Source organism: Apostichopus japonicus, chromosome 3 (assembly GCF_037975245.1).
Source record: "Apostichopus japonicus isolate 1M-3 chromosome 3, ASM3797524v1, whole genome shotgun sequence".
Lineage (NCBI taxonomy): Eukaryota > Metazoa > Echinodermata > Holothuroidea > Aspidochirotida > Stichopodidae > Apostichopus > Apostichopus japonicus.
The window spans coordinates 15,796,070-15,813,233 of record NC_092563.1 but is presented as its reverse complement, the minus strand read 5'-3'; the positions used below and the strand labels follow the sequence as shown (position 1 = coordinate 15,813,233).

Here is a 17,164-nt window from a genome sequence, read left to right as displayed (position 1 = left end):
GGTGGATTCGCCTTAATTAATTGGATATTCGCCGCAGCCCATGCCTGCACTTGCCGGAGCTCGAGATGGAATGTCCGATTGCGAAAAGTATGGGATTGGGTGTTGAGCAGCCCGACTGGTCAATAATTGCTTTAAAGAGCCAAAAAAATATCAAAAATTGCTGTTTTTGAGACTTGTTTGCCTATAACATATAATTTGTGTTTTTGCTACAAAGTTGACCTTTCGAGTCGACTTGTCTGCCCTCAAACGTTTTCTGCCCCAAAATGTCAAGTTTGCACCTATTTTCCAGGACTGCCCTCGAACAGGCCTATGATAAATTGATAGTACGTATGCCATATTTTCAAGTTTCATATGCCCAGCATCTATTTACTATGCTGAAATCAAAAGATCGTTCACATTTTTTGTTATCCAAAAAGAGCTGCTTGGTCTGACAGTTTGGCGTTTTGGGGCTTCATTTGGTCTTTGCTCAAGATAATTTGGCTGGCTTGAAAAGCTTGCCACGATATCTACCAATCCTGGTGTTGATGCTGAACAGTTGAAATAAAACTTTCGTGAGCCTGCGACAACAGAACCATTTCCATTTAGGTACAGTATGTGAATGTATTTGAGCACTCTTCTGTATGAGGTCCATGAAACCTGCATCAGTTTTTGTATGTAAGAAGTGCATCTGAAATTTTGGCTAGCTATCAGTATTATCTGTAGGTAGGTAACAACCCCTTGCTTTAACAATGGTGCCACTATTTACTTTTCACTTCGGCTTCGCGTAACTAGGCCTAGGCTAGGTATATTCCTATTAATCTTACGCAAGGCTACGTGAGTGGCAGCTATGCCAATACTTAGCCTGATCAGCAATAACCGCAAAAAGAAAAGAAAAGAAAAGAAAGATAGGTAAATTGATGTCGCAAGCAATGAAGCATAGTCATCTCTTATCATATTTTCATGGAGCAGCTATGCGTAACTGCAGTGTTGGCACTATTTATGCGCATAACAGCAACTTTGGGATTTCTTGACAGTAAGGAGTATAGGCCTATGTGTAGTCAACTACGGCAATATGAATATAGGCCTATATCACATCAACACATCTACAAGTAGGCCTAACTTAGGCAATATCTCGTTCTTAGTTCATATCTCGTTGAGACTGTCATAGAACCTATTGTACCTGATTTTAACATATTGTGATATCAAAGTTTTACTGCCAAAAGATATGGAGACGCATAATACTATAAAAGTGAGGGACCTGTGACCTGGGCCACGCAGGTCCTAAAACACTGTATAGTTTGCCTTGTGTCTCAGTCCCCTCCCCCCCCCCCCCCCGATATTATTCTGGGCAGGAGAGGGCTAAGTAACATTTAGAGGTATAAATTTGGTTTTGCCCTTGCAACCCTCTACTCCCACCTCCCCTGACAGATTATATAACAAAAAGTTTCTAGTGTATAATATATACATGTGTACAGAACAATATCTAATGTACAACCTGAACCGTTGATCATTCTTTGAAATAGTTTCAAAAGTATTATCCTGATGGAATGATGACAATTTTATGTATGATTTTATTTATATGTTTAAAACTAAGCTAGTATAATTGCTGTAACTGTGTAGGTAATATTAAGATGAGTTCAAAAAAATATTTTGTCTGTCTGACAGAGTTGTCTCCCATTACAATATTTATTTTTCTACTTAAGTCTTTGCATTAGTAATTAAGACATTGAATCTTGTATGGTCTCAGGTTCTGAAAGGGACATCCAAAGGGCAACAAAAGGGATGACCTACAGTGAAGTTTATATTTTTATATAAATTCCCAATACCTTTAAAGAACATACTTCAAGATGACCCTAGTCTACTAATGGTACAGTATCTTTGAATGCACAATGTACATATGTATCTGTCATAATGTTGTTGGACATGTGTTTTCAAAGGCAAAAGTGCTCCAGCTCTTTATAGATCGATTTGAAGTTATGAGATATTCAAATTGATTTAAATGCTTAAAGTTTTTAATATTTTGTCTGCTAGTGGGATGGGGCGGCTGAGCCCTGCTGATATTTTATAGGCGGTGCAAGGGGGGATAAAGTTTGTGCCCTTGAGCAGAGACTGAAGGTACTATTCTGGCAAAATGTATCGCTTAATTGTTGCTTCTTTTTTTTTCCATTTTAAAATACTTATTCTTCCTGTTAACATATTTAATGACTCCTCTTTATAAATTTTATATTTATACTGGAATGAATAAATGAAATGAAAATTAAAACAAAGTTATTGTGACCCCATGAATAATTGTAGCTAGTTTTGTTATGGCTATGGACTGCCCTTGCAAATATCCAAAGCACTTTCAGTCATAGATTTTCAGAAGTTCAGAACCAGAAATTGTTTGTGAGAAACTAAGTTTCAAGCACAATAAGTAGAATCCTTGTCACTTCATTGAGGTTAGATTTAATTGAACAATTCTGTGACATTAAATTATCTAATGGAGATTATCCAATATTAGGTACTAGATGTGACAAATGCATTTGGGCCACCAAGGTAAACAAGACTCCATGGTCAAGGAGCCTCCAAGGCCAAGGTGCATCTGTGAGCACTCCCTGACAAGACATACATAAACAAATGTTGTTTTCTGGTTCATGCATGCACAATGCAGTACACCAAATCAATTGCTCTATTGCAAATTCACATTCTTCTATACGTCAGGCCAGAGCAATATACATGTTTCAATAATGAATGATTTGCCTTCATACGTACTGTAGCTTGGGGAAAACCTGGCGAGTATTCCAGTCCTGTTTACAAGAAGGATATATTACAATGCATAGTCTGCACAAACTGTCATTAGGCCTAGTTGTAATCTGCTTCACACAGTTTCCATACCTCATGTACTTGATATCATATATATCGTAATTGTTGATATTAGATCTACTTGTTACTTTTGTTTACATTGTAAACAAAGTTCACCAAGTCTGAATTTACAGTAGCCCTTGTACCTTTGATTAGGACATCTAGGGTATAGTAACTGTCTGTACACACTCACTGATAACCTGATCTGTTTTCATACTATCGGTTAACTTCATTCTTCGTGATGCTGTTAGCTCACACTACAGGTATAGTAATTTGATATTACTTGACAGACTGTAACACCTTTGTACAGTGCAGTAGACATCTCTTTTTGTGCATTTGAACAGTCTAGGAACTAATATTGTAAATTATGGGACATCAGTGGATGTCATCTTACAGATTTATGCTCAACCTGTGTTGCTTAAAATTGGCTAATTTTTCATATTGCATTGTTTCTTCTGCATTTTTCTTGAGATATTAATATGTATACTTATATAGAGAATTGTTTGCCTTCATGTATCATATGGATTTGGACTTTTGGTTTATTTGTAAACCTACAGTAAGTCTCTCAACGTGACTGAATTAAACATCGGTGTAAAGCTGATGATCGCGTTTTCAATGTTGTGTTTCTTTTGTTCATTACCTGTGAACACGACATTCATATTTTTGTCATTGTAGTAGCTTTCATCACACACATCATGAGAAACTGTGAGTGTCTCAAATAAGTTGGCAACTCTTTTAAAGTGGCCATTAATTACCAAAACTTAGCCTATAGTGCTGCTACATTTATAGATATCGCTAGCCTACTCTGCATATAAGAATTGGGTTGATGTTTTTATTCGTCGTTCATTGTTGAATCAATTTACCAGCAGACTTACACCTCGTTGAATGATAAGGCATGGTAGCTTTTAAAATGTTCGTATGTAACTTTGCCTTTTGGTTACAAGAGTGAAACTAATGAAGAGTTAGGTATCTACATGTTATCTAATACTGGAAAGGAAAGGTACTGTTCCTAACAGGCTGTTATATTTATGAACTTCTTTGCAGACATCAGACAAAATGGCCACCCCTCAGTACCAGTACATTCTTTATGAAGTGAAGAACAAATTGGCCAAGATAACCTTGAACAGACCAAGAAAGAAGAATGCGATCAAGCTTGATGTGAGTCCTACTGAATATTCATGATGTGACTGACACTTCCTCTTGAAACCTATACAGTCATACCACCAGTAGATGGTTCAGTATAAATTGCTCCCCCTTAACATGGTTATAGCGTGCTTTGGTAGGGTTACTATGTCTCAAATGAAGGGAGAACAAGTTGTTGTGGTCATGGGTTTCCCCTTCCCTATGTGGGGGAGACATTGATTTACGGGGGGGGGGTGCCTCCATGAATAGCAGGTACAAGAATTGAAGTTACAAAACAACATGCCTTTGTAAAGGTCAGAATGGTTGAAGGAATGCTAATATGGACAGTTTTGCCTTAATGTCTATGCTCAAAGTAGAGTTGTTAGATGCCCAAAACAACATTGAAGTAGGGTTTCCGTTATATCGGTGGCAACTTTGTCAGAACTAAGTAAAAAAATCAGGACTTTCTCCAGGTGCTATTGTACGTAAGATAGAAACAAGAGGACATTTCTGAAGAAATCTGGACATATATGGTAACCCTATGCTAAAGAGGTTCATAGAAATTCTCGAGTATGAGAGTGCTGTTATTTTCCTGAATACATTTGACAATTATTTCATAAATGGCTTCCCAAAAATTACAACAAAAATTTTACAAGTTTTAAACCACTTAATGCTGACAACAGTTATGTTATTCAAACAATAAAAGTTAACATAAAAATTTTGCAAATGCCTATTTCGAGTTTTCCAAATGGCGCTCAATTAATTATTTACCTGATTGATATGGTAAACCTGAAACTTAGGTTGCCGGATTGGTAGTACTGGTATAGTAGCAGTTAAACCTAATTCTGTCTTTTAATGATGGACATGGTCACCTGGTAACCCCCTTAACAAATCTATTGTGTGCATTTATTACATGTCGAGGCATCAGTGGATATTACAGCTGTTGTAATCTGTAAGCAGCATCCTGTGGTAGGGAATATATCCTAACCATCACAAATTGCATGATATACCAGTAATGGCATTTACTTGTGAAGTAACATGATATTAGAGTATATCACACTAATATAATTAAAGTTTATGAGACTAGTTTCAAGGTCTGTGTAGGCATAAATTTACTTTTCTTGACGACTCGCTCTCTTCTCTTTCTCTCGTGAAGATGATGGCAGAAATAACAGATGCCTTGAATCAAGCCAGCAAGGATGATAATGTAGTGGTCTGTCTCCTGACAGGTAATGTACACTGCATAAACAGTAGTGTTTTGTAAGTGGAATATTTATGGGGTTTTCTTTTCCTCTCAAGGTAATTGAACAATAAAATATGATGAACCTTCATTTTTGACTTTCGTGCACTGTAAAGTAATTAAAGTTTTGTGAGATTTGTTTTACATTATTGTTATATAATTCCGTACAGGAGCCGGTGATTTTTACTGCAGTGGGAATGACCTAACCAATTTCCAAGACCAACAAGAGAGAGGTGGAAGTATGGAGGAAAATCTAAAATATGGATCTGACTTATTAGAGTAAGTCTTATTTATGTATGTATGTGTGTATGTATGTATATTAGATCCTCCTGCAAGCAGGAACTCTCGAAGAAGCCTTGTTGGCTTATCAAAGCCGCAAGCTGACCGAAGTCATTCTCTTACATTCATATTTAACGTCCATGATTATGAATTGTAAATTGTCAACAACTCTGTTACTGGACGACATACATTAATCTGGGAGTGACTCGAACCGGGGACCTTATGATTGAAAGGCAACGGTGTTAACCACTGAGCTAACACTCCAAATGCTGTTGATGCATACACATTGTATTTACATGGTCATGGAAAGTATCCTTAGATATTAAAGGTTCATCTGTTATTTCGACGAATGGTCTGAGAGAATTTAGTGAATGGTATTTGTTCGTTATTACAACCAGTTAACTACTCAAACTTCATCGTTATATTCCCTTTTTTTGTCAAATTTTGAGACTTGCCTTCTCAGGTTGAATTTTAATGTGTATTAACAGCGTGCATGGAAATCGACCAACTGTATTAAATTTGTTCCACAGAAGTTTTGTTCGTGCTTTCATCGATTTTCCAAAGCAGTTAATTGCAGCAGTGAACGGTCCTGCTGTCGGTATCGCTGTCACAACTCTTGGTCTGGTAGATGTGGTCTATGCTTCTGACAAGGTATCACAGCTATGCAGCTACTGTACTCTGTAACTTACTATGCTTCAGACAAGGTATCACAGCTATGCAGCTACTGTACTCTGTAACTTACTAGTATAACTTTTAGATAAGTTTGTAAGTTTCTCATTTTAGTAATTATTAACATTACCAAAATGCTGTTGCAAAAGGGTACTGGTAGCATGCTGTTAAATTCTTACATGATATTCCTTGCATGTTGTCTTTAGTTATGATACTTGGCACCATAGGCCTACGGGTGATTTGAAAACAGTAATCTTAAAATGGTTGGCACCATAAGCCTACTGGTGAATTGAATTCAGTCCTGGTTGTATATATACCACACCTGATGTACCACTATAGTTGAAAATAAAAAACACATTATCACAAACCTCTGGTAAAATGTTAATGAGTATAATTATAGTAAACCTTATCAAAGAATGACTTTATCACCTGTGTATAATGTGATGTAAGTATCATACAGAGTGACACAGCAGTTTGCAGCAGGGTGGGGTGGGGGAGGGGGGGAGGCTGAAAATAACTGGAGGACAAAGAAAATGTAATATGAAGAAGGTAAATGCCTGCAACAAAATAGCCTTTAAACACATTCAAACCTGAAGAAGCTATGTGTGCAATCTTGTTATGATATATTCGAACAATGCTTCCGATTTGTTAAACAGCTTTTGCACAAATTTTATGTGTTTATTTTACTCCCTTTCAGGCAACATTCAATACGCCATTTACAACCCTTGGTCAGTGTGCAGAGGGCTGTTCATCTTACACCTTCTCAAAGATCATAGGTCCATCCTTGGTACGTTCCCATCTGGTTTATCGAAAAACATTTAACGTTCCTTAAAATGAAAGATCTATCAGGTAACATTAGGCTGTAGGATTTGAAAGTGATGTAGTCTAGACAGTTATGCACAGGCATCTATACATAGGCTAATTGAGAAAAGTGCAACCTTTCGGGTGGTCGGCAGTTTCGCTTGCATTGATAAAATGGTACATGTGTAGTTGCTTTTAGTAAACGGCTGTTCCACCAAGCCTATATGTCTCTATATCTATCATGCAGTAATATCGATGACCCACTAATTGTGAATAGCTTCTGGAATCGACCACATATATACTATATATTTTTATGAGCCATGAAATAATTTGCAGGCCTAGAATTTCACAATTTTAGCTACTCGCTAATTCAAAATATGCCAGTGCATAAAGAATCTACTTGATCAAATAAAATTCCTTTGAATTAATCAAAAATGTAGAAAATGCTGGGGTTTGGCTTGGCCATTTTGTTGTCATTCTTTTGGCAAACAGCAAAATCCACTGTCATTTAGCCAGTAAATAGCCTAAATTGTAAGGCCAGAATTTGTGTAATATATATATATATATATATATATATATATATATATGCATTTGCATATATATATATATATATATATATATATATAGATATATATATATATATATAGATATATATATATATATATATATATATATATATATATATATATATATAAATAAATACTGCACTTCGTTAAGAAACCTTCTACACAGAACTTTGGAGCCCCTTAGCACCTGTCTTCTGAATTTTTAAGGATTTATCTTGTCCATCCCTTTGATCATCATCTGGTTAACTGAAAAATTAATGCTGTCTTCAAATGCTTTACCTTTTTAAATAGGCAAGTGAGGTTCTTTATTTTGGCCGAAAGTTAACAGCTCAAGATGCCAAGAGATGCGGCCTTGTAGCAGATGTCTTCCCCGCAGGTTCTTTCAGGGATGAAGTTGACAGAAGGGTGAATGAATATGCAAAGCTTCCTCCAAAGGTAAGATGCTTTTGTTTATATCAGTTTTACAGAACCAAACAAAAACAATATACTTAATACCTCTATTAACGAAAGCCCATATTAAAGACAAGTTGCTAGTATCTGTTGTTGTTGTATGTGTGTTTACTAGCCTTACTAGTATCAACCCATCTCTCTGCCATGGCTCATGAGATGCCAAAACCATTTATTTTGTGGGTTAGCTCGTGTGACATGTCATTAAAAACCAATAGAGAGCCTCCGATAATATAAATTACAATGGGAGAGAATGAAAATGTTCCCAAGAAACAATTTTTTCCCTGAAGGATTTGGATTATTTCCTCAAAAAACCTTGTGGCTGTTCCTTGCCCCATTCTCCACTTCTGTACGCATTCCCCGACCCCTCCTTTACCTCTTTCACTTCTAGTTTACATTGTTATTGTTAAACGGATACTATCTTCTACGCAAGAAATCTCCCTTGCAATTAAAATCAGACGTAATATATGTGCTTGTTTTTTCCCCTTCTGTTACTGTTACTTGTCATTTAGCCTTTGAAGAAGATCCTGCTAGGATCGAAACGTCAGGCAAACTTACTTTTACACATTCTCTTACACAGGCTCTCTAGTGGATAAGCAGTTTACTAACAGTTTTATTTTATTTTGAAATATATATATATATACGAACATGGTGATAATTATTATTTGCTATGCTTTTTCCTGCTATTCTACATAAACTTCCTGTAATTTTCTGTCTCATTTTTTCTACATTTTGCTATACTTTTCTTTTAATCTCTAAAAGACTCTCATGGCGGCAAAGAAACTCTGCCGTGATGTGGACAGAGCTCGTCTTCATCAAGCTGTGACTTCGGAACTGAAAACACTCAACGTACTATGGGTGTCAGAGGAGTGTATGCAGGGGGTCATGAATTTCCTTATGAGGAAATCAAAGTTGTAAGCTTCTCCTCGACGACTTAATGCACGCCAAATTAAAGTCTTACCTACTTAAAAATTTGTCAAGCACCAATTGCTTTGCTCAAAACAGCGATATATTCCTCAAGTTAATTTATTTAGATTATATGTGTGACATTTGCATGGTCATATGCATTTGCCAAAAAACAAGCTTTAAGGTTTGGAACTGTTAAACAGGGTTAAAGCCAAATATTTGGAAAGCAATGTAGAGAAATATGACTAATATTGAAATGGGAATTTTAATAGAGTATTTCTTTTGTCATACAACATATCAATACCTCACAAATTATGGCTATTTTTTCTGGTTACCATGTCTGGAATGATTTTGACTATGTCTCATTTAAGAACATAATTTATTTTAAGTTATTTTTAAGTGAGAATCAGGCATGTCACAATGTTTGATTTCAGATTATGTGATGCACATTTCTCATAAGATCTAAAGTCGATCGAACATGTTGATGTTTAGTTTAAGACCAGCCAGTGATAGCATTTAGAAACTGAACTCAGGGTTGCATTTCTTGCCTTGAGATCTTTTTACACGAATAAGTATTACAACCAAGGACATAAGTACTGTAAAGTAGCCTCCAAAATTTAATTTGCTTTACCATTTTTTATGATAATGGTATGTGATTTAAAGGGTTCCTTAATATTTGTCAATCTTTTTCATGCCTCTTACAATAAATAGCATGTTTTTCTTACCCATTACATTGAATGAAGACCTGATACTTGCTGCTTTTAGTAGTTTAGCAGGGCAAATTTTTAATTATTTTTTTTATTCTAGTTGCCCTTCGGACAGCGACTTCTTACTTCTACCCAGTCAGGTAGACTGGGCCATAGGCCTGACACTAAAGTTTATGTGTATTTCATACAAAATCTACGAGATCATGTCTGCAGATAAATTAAATTGTCTCCAAAAATTAGGATACCGTTAAATTGTTATGTGAAGTGTTATGCGCATTGTTTCTGAGAAAGTGTCATAATTTACGAGTGATTAACTTCTTTTTCAATGGTGCAAGGAAATTCACCCAGTTGGACAAATATTATTATTTTTTATTGCTTGCTCTAGAAAGCTTTCCCAGTGAATTACAAGATATCAATCAAACCCTCAATGCAGTATTTGTTTATTACTAAGTGGAAAGGAATTTCACCCAGTTGGACAATTTTTAATTTTTTATTGCTTGCTCTAGAAAGCCTTCTCAGTGAGTTACAAGATATCAATCAAAGCAACAGTTGTTATTATTAAGAGGCATTTTTTTCAATTGTAATTGCAATCTGTCTCCAGACACAGAAAATCTAGAAAAGTTTGCAAAACTTTTCCCCAAAGACAGGTAAGGATAGTTCTTGGAACAACTCAACATTAAAGAAAAGTGACTTGCTAGGAATGGTGGTAATTCGAAAGTATTCATTTGTAAACTGTATTGATAAACACTTCCTTTTGGGGGGGGGGGGGCCAAAGCATCAGAAAACAATCAAAGACTACCTCTATGCCTGACAAATTTGCCTCTGACACTGCTTGTGGAAATGTATTATGTGAATCATAACAAAGACTGCTTGATGAATCCTTTGGGCAAAGTTGAATGTTTCAGCATATTAATTTCATGTACCAATTCTCTCTTAATAGGTTGAAACAAAACCCTTGATAACTATAACTTAATAACAAGGTGTTGTCAACCTTAAATCATATGAAATTCAGATCACTTCTTTTAAATGAAGTTGCTGCATTCAAAATGAGTTTTAATTTTTAAACAATTCTGTCTCAAAATGTTGTGCCATTAATTGGTATAAATTGTGTCTTGCTTTTTATTCCGTTAATCTTTGTATGACAGATTGTCATAATTTCAGTGACTATTATAGCAATTTTTTTTTTAATATAAAATGTTTTTGCACAAATACATTTTTGAGTATAAAAAAGTAAGATGGTTTGATTATTGATGAATGGGGAACTTAATTCGAAACATCATTCAGGTGAAATTTGAATTCACTGTTGTATTTTGAAATATTGATCATTGAAGTAGTCACAGAATTTTCTTTCTACCAGAAGAGAACCTAAAATGTGAATAATTGTGATGTCATCGTTACGCACTTCAAAGAAGATAATTGGTATTTATTTTTATGCTCTTTCGATTAAACTCTGGACTGGGTAGGATATCATCTTTTACAAATGGAATGTGAAGAACATATTATCAATTTAGCATTTTTCATTTCTAGGTACATCTTATCTCTAAGCAGGAAACTGGATGTCAACTTTTAACATTTTTACTTCCTGTTGCTATGTATCTATGACATCACAACTGTTTGCTTTGAGTTCACTTTTGCCAGAGATGGAATCAAAACACTCAAAAGATCATGTATTATCTCATCTTGATCATAGCACTTGAGAAATCAAAGCATTATTTCACTGAAATGCTTAAAGTGTATTAAATTATCTCTACAGGTCACAAATAATTCATCACTGGATTACACCTTCTTAAGACTATAAATTGGTGTTTTTATGTGCGGGTATTGGCCAAATTTGTAATGTACAAAATGTATTCATACCAAAAATTTGTTTATACTTCAATAAAAGAAATTTCAGATATATAATAAAGAACTTTTCAATTGTTTGATTTCCAGAGCTTTGCTTTTTAGCCCATAATTATGATCCAAAACACTTATCAGTACTAAGAACTAGTCAAATCTATTTATTGGCTGGTTATATATAAAATACCCTTCCTTGACATTTCACCCAAAAAATATCATTTGACTGAAATTTATTTAGTCTTTTTTCCTGTGGAAAAGACAAGATGTAGTTATTTTTTTTCATGACTTAAAAACTGTGGGAACCTTCGACAGTGTTGTAAGTAAAGTCCTTTTATCAGAGTACAGGGTACTTCGGAGTACTTGAGGCTCTGAGTACCAATTACATAGTGAGAGTATTGCTTTTTATGATCCAAGTGTTTGAATACAGAAAAGTAGTACATAACAAATTAAAGAGTACTTTTTGAGTCCTGCAACACTTTACTATAATAAAGTCAGGCAGGAAGGAATATTCTTTGTTGGTAGTGACATAAGTTGAGAGAACTTTTCTGCACATCTGTGGTGAACATAACATTATTCAAACCACAAGGTTCTCTCAAAGTTGTACATATCCAGAATTGCTTTAAAAAAAATCTCACAAGTGATATAACTATTTTGCGAGTTTTTAAAAATGCTGATCACTTTAGCACATGTAACCCAATTTTGGTTTCACTGCTTGAGACCATTTTAAAATATCTTTAATAATTGATAGAATATTAGGAAATGGCTATGAAAGGGAGCAATCAGGACCCCCCCCCCCAAAATAGCAACAAAAACAAAGAACAAAGTGACACAAAATGTAATATTTAATAAGTCATGTTAACAAACCAAAGTACATTATTTCTCAGTTTACTGAGTTTTTTTCTTCTCATTTTTCACTCAGCTTCTTTTCTAAAAACAATGAAAGTAAAAAGGTTAATACATAAAAAAAATACAATAACCAAAAAACCTTAAAACATGTTAACGGTTGGTTTATACGTGGCACAATGGACTCACAATAGCTAACGATTGTCACCATCCTTTTTCTAATAATATTTTTTACGTTTTTATCTGCAGGAGGAGTTTTTCTCTTGATTTGTAAAATCATCTTTCAAAAATATCTTGAAAACCTGTTTGTAATGATCAACTCGAAACATACTTTTAGTTTTAACAATACCGCCCACAAAATATGCTATATCGTGAAATTATGGTCACTCGTGTGCAAAAATTTAACAAGTATCTTACAGCCCGCACTAGAAGCATTTACCGTCACCGAGAAATTTGCTCGCTTATGTTAACAATGTAATGTCTGGGGAATAATTTTGGGAAGTACGACCGTCTGGGGTAAAGTACTTATGAAAACTTTAAGCTGTCTTTAGTGAGCTGACACTTGAGACCAATACTGACGGTCTAGTACTAGCACTAAAGAAAAACAAAATTAGGTAGGGAAACAACAAACCCAACAGAAATCACTAAATTTTGGAACACAGCATCAGTATAAAGTACCATCCTGTACTGGAAATGTTATTATTTTCTTAACAATCTACCGAGACTAAAATGTGCTCAAACACAGTCTGGACTTTTGTTACCTTCAATAATTCTTATTATTAGTTCAGTTATTCCATATGACAATACTATGTTCCCTACCAAAACATTAGTCAATTTGTATTTCTCTTTATTGTTAGGTGCATATTGGTCTCGGTTACAAAGCTAGAACAGAATTAAAATAATTTTAAGGAATAAATTGTTGATTAAAAAACTTGTTCAGTAACATGAAGTTGATGTTTTAAATGAAGCAGGCCATTTTAGAGGAGGGCACTTGCTTGATAGGTTACGCATATATGCACTGCTCTGGACACCGACACTAGAAACAGGTACCATTACACTGAATCACAAGAACAGGTACCTTTAAAATGAATCACAGAAATGGTCCAATATTCATGCTCTCTAGCCATGTTCAGTCAACTCTTAGAAATTTATGCCAGAAACTTGTCCATCAAACCACACTGACAACTTAAGTCTTTGGAATATTGGAAAAATACTTCCAAGCTATGGTCCAGTCCTGATACTCATGTATAGTAGCTAAGAAGTTTAAAAAAAATAAATGCTCTTTGCAGACAACTTTTGAAAGAGCCTTTCCTGTAAAATGCAACAGGGAAGTACTGTCTTCTTTACCCCCACACGAGGGAGCACTGGCTAAACTGTACCTACATGTGTTCACATAATGTGAAGGGCATTGCTGCATAACAGTACTGTTGTAACGAAACATGACTGGAGTCACCAAATTTCAAAGGTGAGTCGACTAGTACAGGTTCGTTAACATTTCCCAAGAAAGGTACTAAAAATCAGTAATCAATTCGAGTCTGGCAGAGCTATGAGCAATGACTCAACTCCACCATACAATGAAGTATTAACCTGTTTATGTCTCTGTTGCATACTGACAAGGAAGGTTGGACTCTGATGTCATGGTATGCTCTCATGTAAAGCATGCCGCCCACTGCCCGACTGACCATGACTCCAGTCAACTCCACCATACAATGAAGTATTAACCTGTTTATGTCTCTGTTGCATACTGACAAGGAAGGTTGGACTCTGATGTCATGGTATGCTCTCATGTAAAGCATGCCGCCCACTGCCCGACTGACCATGACTCCAGTCAACTCCACCATACAATGAAGTATTAACCTGTTTATGTCTCTGTTGCATACTGACAAGGAAAGTTGGACTCTGATGTCACGGTATGCTCTCATATAAAGCATGCCGCCCACTGCCTGTCTGACCATGACTCCAGTCAACTCTGCCATACAATGAAGTATTAACCTGTTCATGTCTCTGTTGCATACTAACAAGGAAGGTCAGACTGTGATTTCACGGTGTACTCTCATGTAAAGCATGCCGCACACTGCCCGAAGGAAAATCTTGGATAGTTTGGAATTTCCCGTACTGCTTATGACTACAGCTCTTCAAGATTTTAAGTTTTAAGTCCGAAAAAACAGTCCAGTCTCGACAAATGTAACCAGAAAGTAATTTTGGATGTCACCTAAATGTGCACAGGCTGTTAACAAGAGCAGTCTTTGTGAGCTCTATCGGTCTTAGGGTGTGCGAGGGTCAGTTGTTAGACTAAAGGGGGGGGGGGCCTTCCAGACTATCCAATACTAGGTCACATCGGTCCAGTTGAGTGTGGGTCACATTCAGTCGGGGCAGTGAATTGTCATCTTCCTTCCTAACACTATCCACATAACTGTTTTGCCTATGGTGTTTATCCTGTTCTAAGAGACGTCTACAATTTGCGGGCACAGTCCCCAGATTTTATGGACTGTCCCAGGATTTAAGGAGTCCCTGGAATCGTTCCTGAATGTCACTTACTGTCCATGATCATTCCCAAAGTTGTAAGCAGGCCTAGAATAATATAAATTTGAAGGGGAAAAAATATCCTCATTTCCTAGATAATGTATTCCAGAAACTTGGACATTTGACAATTCATTCTTGAAACGTAGCAACCACCGAAACATTGAGATTTCAAAGATCCCACCCACCCCATAAAACGTGAAGATAAAGTGTAGATACTGTCCCTTGATGTCAACGTCAATATAACGCTTCAGGAATTTCTCAAGAAAAGTTGTTACGTACTAAAGTCAGAGTGTTAAAGTACATTACACTACCCATTATCTGAAGTCAATAATATTTTGTAACTTTACCTATTACAGACAAGACAAGCATTAAAATACTTCAGATTCCATCTTGAGAAAGTGTGATGAATAAAATCGTAACCACCCTCAAAATTCTGTCGTATGTTCGCAACAAGGGAATGCTTTAGGCTGATCACCTTTGATCACACTTGGGGGTGGGGTGGGGGGGCCAAGTTATTTTAACAGTTACAACTCCAGACTCACAGGATGAGGGGAAAAAAAATGTGAAAGCAACAAAGGCGTGCGTCCTCTCATTTAGCCGATGGAAATAAAACTTTTCATGGATTAACGACACGAATTATCCGTTTGCCATTCGTAGACTAAAATAACATCCTAAGATATCATGTTACCGTGTATGACTGGTTGTTGTCTTTAATAAAACAGGGCTTTCTTTCTTTCTTATGGAGGTAATAACCACAGGGAAAAAAATGAAGAGTGCCAACAACATCTATTTCAAACTGCATCTACTATGCCTAACTATCTCATCCTCATGGCCTGCTTGCTAACACGTTTCAACCGTTTCATTAATTCCGGAGTGCATGCTGGATTTTGGATGTAACCGCTGATGTTGACAATGAGATCCTCTAAGATGCTGGGCAGATGACCTTTGGTGACCTCCGATTCAACGTTGATTGCCACGATGCAATCCTCCAAACAGCTGAAATTGAGAACAAAGCGCAATAAAAGTTGCAGGATATATTGACGATTTCCAACGCAAAACGAAACGAAACAGAACAACGAAGAGGCAAAACGAGACACAGATGTCGGAAGAGATTTTCTCTGATACAGAGTAACAGCTCATCTTCCCCTTCAGCAGCCAGTTGCCTTAAATTAAGAAAGACTAACGAACCCTGTTCCAAATCCCACCACATTGATGTCCCTAAATCTCCTACCAATCACCCACCCCACCCTACCCCTCCATGTGCTACCCTTCACCAGTTCCTGACTGCGCTACTAACTGATAGGAAACACTAAATCTCCCCTTCTACGACACTGATTGCTGTGGCCGAGTGGATAAAGGTGGTGGCATTTGAAGCAATGAGGCTTATAGCAATCGGGAGGTTCAGGTTCGATTCCCTACCGGGTCATAGTAAAGTGGGTTTTTCATCCAAGAGCAATCTACGTTTTCCCATCTGAAATGACTTTCTCAATTGCAAAGAATCCAAATTTGACTTAAAATGTTGAATTGGAAGCCACCTGACGTGTAAGTTGTAATCCATTAGCCCTTTCTCCCACATTTGTCGTTGCTCAAGCGTCGTAAAAATAACTGCTGATTATTATCATTTTTATTACTATTAAATTAATTTTGAATATGATACCGACGCATACCGTAATGTCAAGCATGGCACCACTCACCTGGTTTTCAGCTCGGTGTCCGTGGAGAGGTCATGTGACAGCTGATGAATCAAGGAGAGTAGCACTGGTTGTTCCAGGGCGCACTCCTCGCCAAACACTAGCTCCATCTCTACCTTCTTGCATGCGAACATCAGGGCTCTCAGGTCTGCAGCATTCAACGCCTGGGCGACGAAATCAAAAGAAAACAAAAAAACAAGGAACCTTTCAGTACCATCACGGATATTACAAACAACACAGAGAACAAGAACAGCTGCTTGCATTTCAGGACTTAGCTCAAATCCTTGCCTACTTGATCACCCCAGATTCCGTTGCTTTTGTCACACTTAAAGTAGGTTTATAAACTGGTAATAAACATTTGCTTTGCTTGGAATGTATGGAGTAAATTCCTAAAATATCTATGGGAGTATGCCGCTAACATTTATCCTTTCTTTAAAATCGGTGGAGTACCTCCCGAAAATCTATCCTTCCTTCATATCTATGGAGTACTTCCCTCAAATCTATCCTTTCTTTTAAACCTATGCAGTACCTCCCTAAAATCTATCCTTCTTTAATATCTATCCAGTATTTCCCAAAAATCTATCCTTCCTTAAAATCTATGCATTACCTCCCTAAAATCTATCCTTTCTTTAACATCTATGGAGTACTTCCCTAAAATCTATCCTTCCTTAAAATCTATGCATTACCTCCCTAAAATCTATCCTTTCTTTA

The 17,164-nt window shown here is 36.4% G+C and overlaps 2 protein-coding genes across 7 annotated transcripts in view; one reads left to right on the top strand and one right to left on the bottom strand.

The window, feature by feature from the left end:
• Window positions 1–443: 443 nt before the first annotated feature.
• Window positions 444–10,331, top strand: LOC139964837 (enoyl-CoA delta isomerase 2-like). Of its 5 annotated transcripts, none has more exons than XM_071966865.1 (8): window positions 444–585; window positions 3,865–3,978; window positions 5,099–5,171; window positions 5,353–5,461; window positions 5,992–6,112; window positions 6,828–6,917; window positions 7,789–7,932; window positions 8,707–10,331. In XM_071966865.1, the coding sequence occupies exons 2-8, from the start codon at window positions 3,877–3,879 to the stop codon at window positions 8,860–8,862; spliced, it is 795 nt and encodes a 264-aa protein (XP_071822966.1). In that variant the 5' UTR covers window positions 444–585; window positions 3,865–3,876; the 3' UTR covers window positions 8,863–10,331. The 5 variants fall into 5 exon arrangements, with proteins under 5 accessions (XP_071822966.1, XP_071822973.1, XP_071822982.1 ...); XM_071966872.1 differs by having other exon boundaries at window positions 556–702; XM_071966881.1 differs by lacking the exon at window positions 444–585 and adding an exon at window positions 751–888.
• Window positions 10,332–12,232: 1,901 nt separating this feature from the next.
• LOC139964771 (enhancer of mRNA-decapping protein 4-like) overlaps window positions 12,233–17,164 on the bottom strand; it is a 30,390-nt gene continuing 25,458 nt past the window's right edge. For both annotated transcript variants that reach the window (XM_071966724.1, XM_071966734.1), the window contains exons 24-25: window positions 16,457–16,617; window positions 12,233–15,758 (exon numbers count right to left, since the gene is read on the bottom strand). In XM_071966724.1, coding sequence (XP_071822825.1) covers window positions 15,578–15,758; window positions 16,457–16,617 — 342 coding nt within the window. In that variant the 3' untranslated portion in view covers window positions 12,233–15,577. The remainder of the gene's footprint in view (window positions 15,759–16,456; window positions 16,618–17,164) is intronic.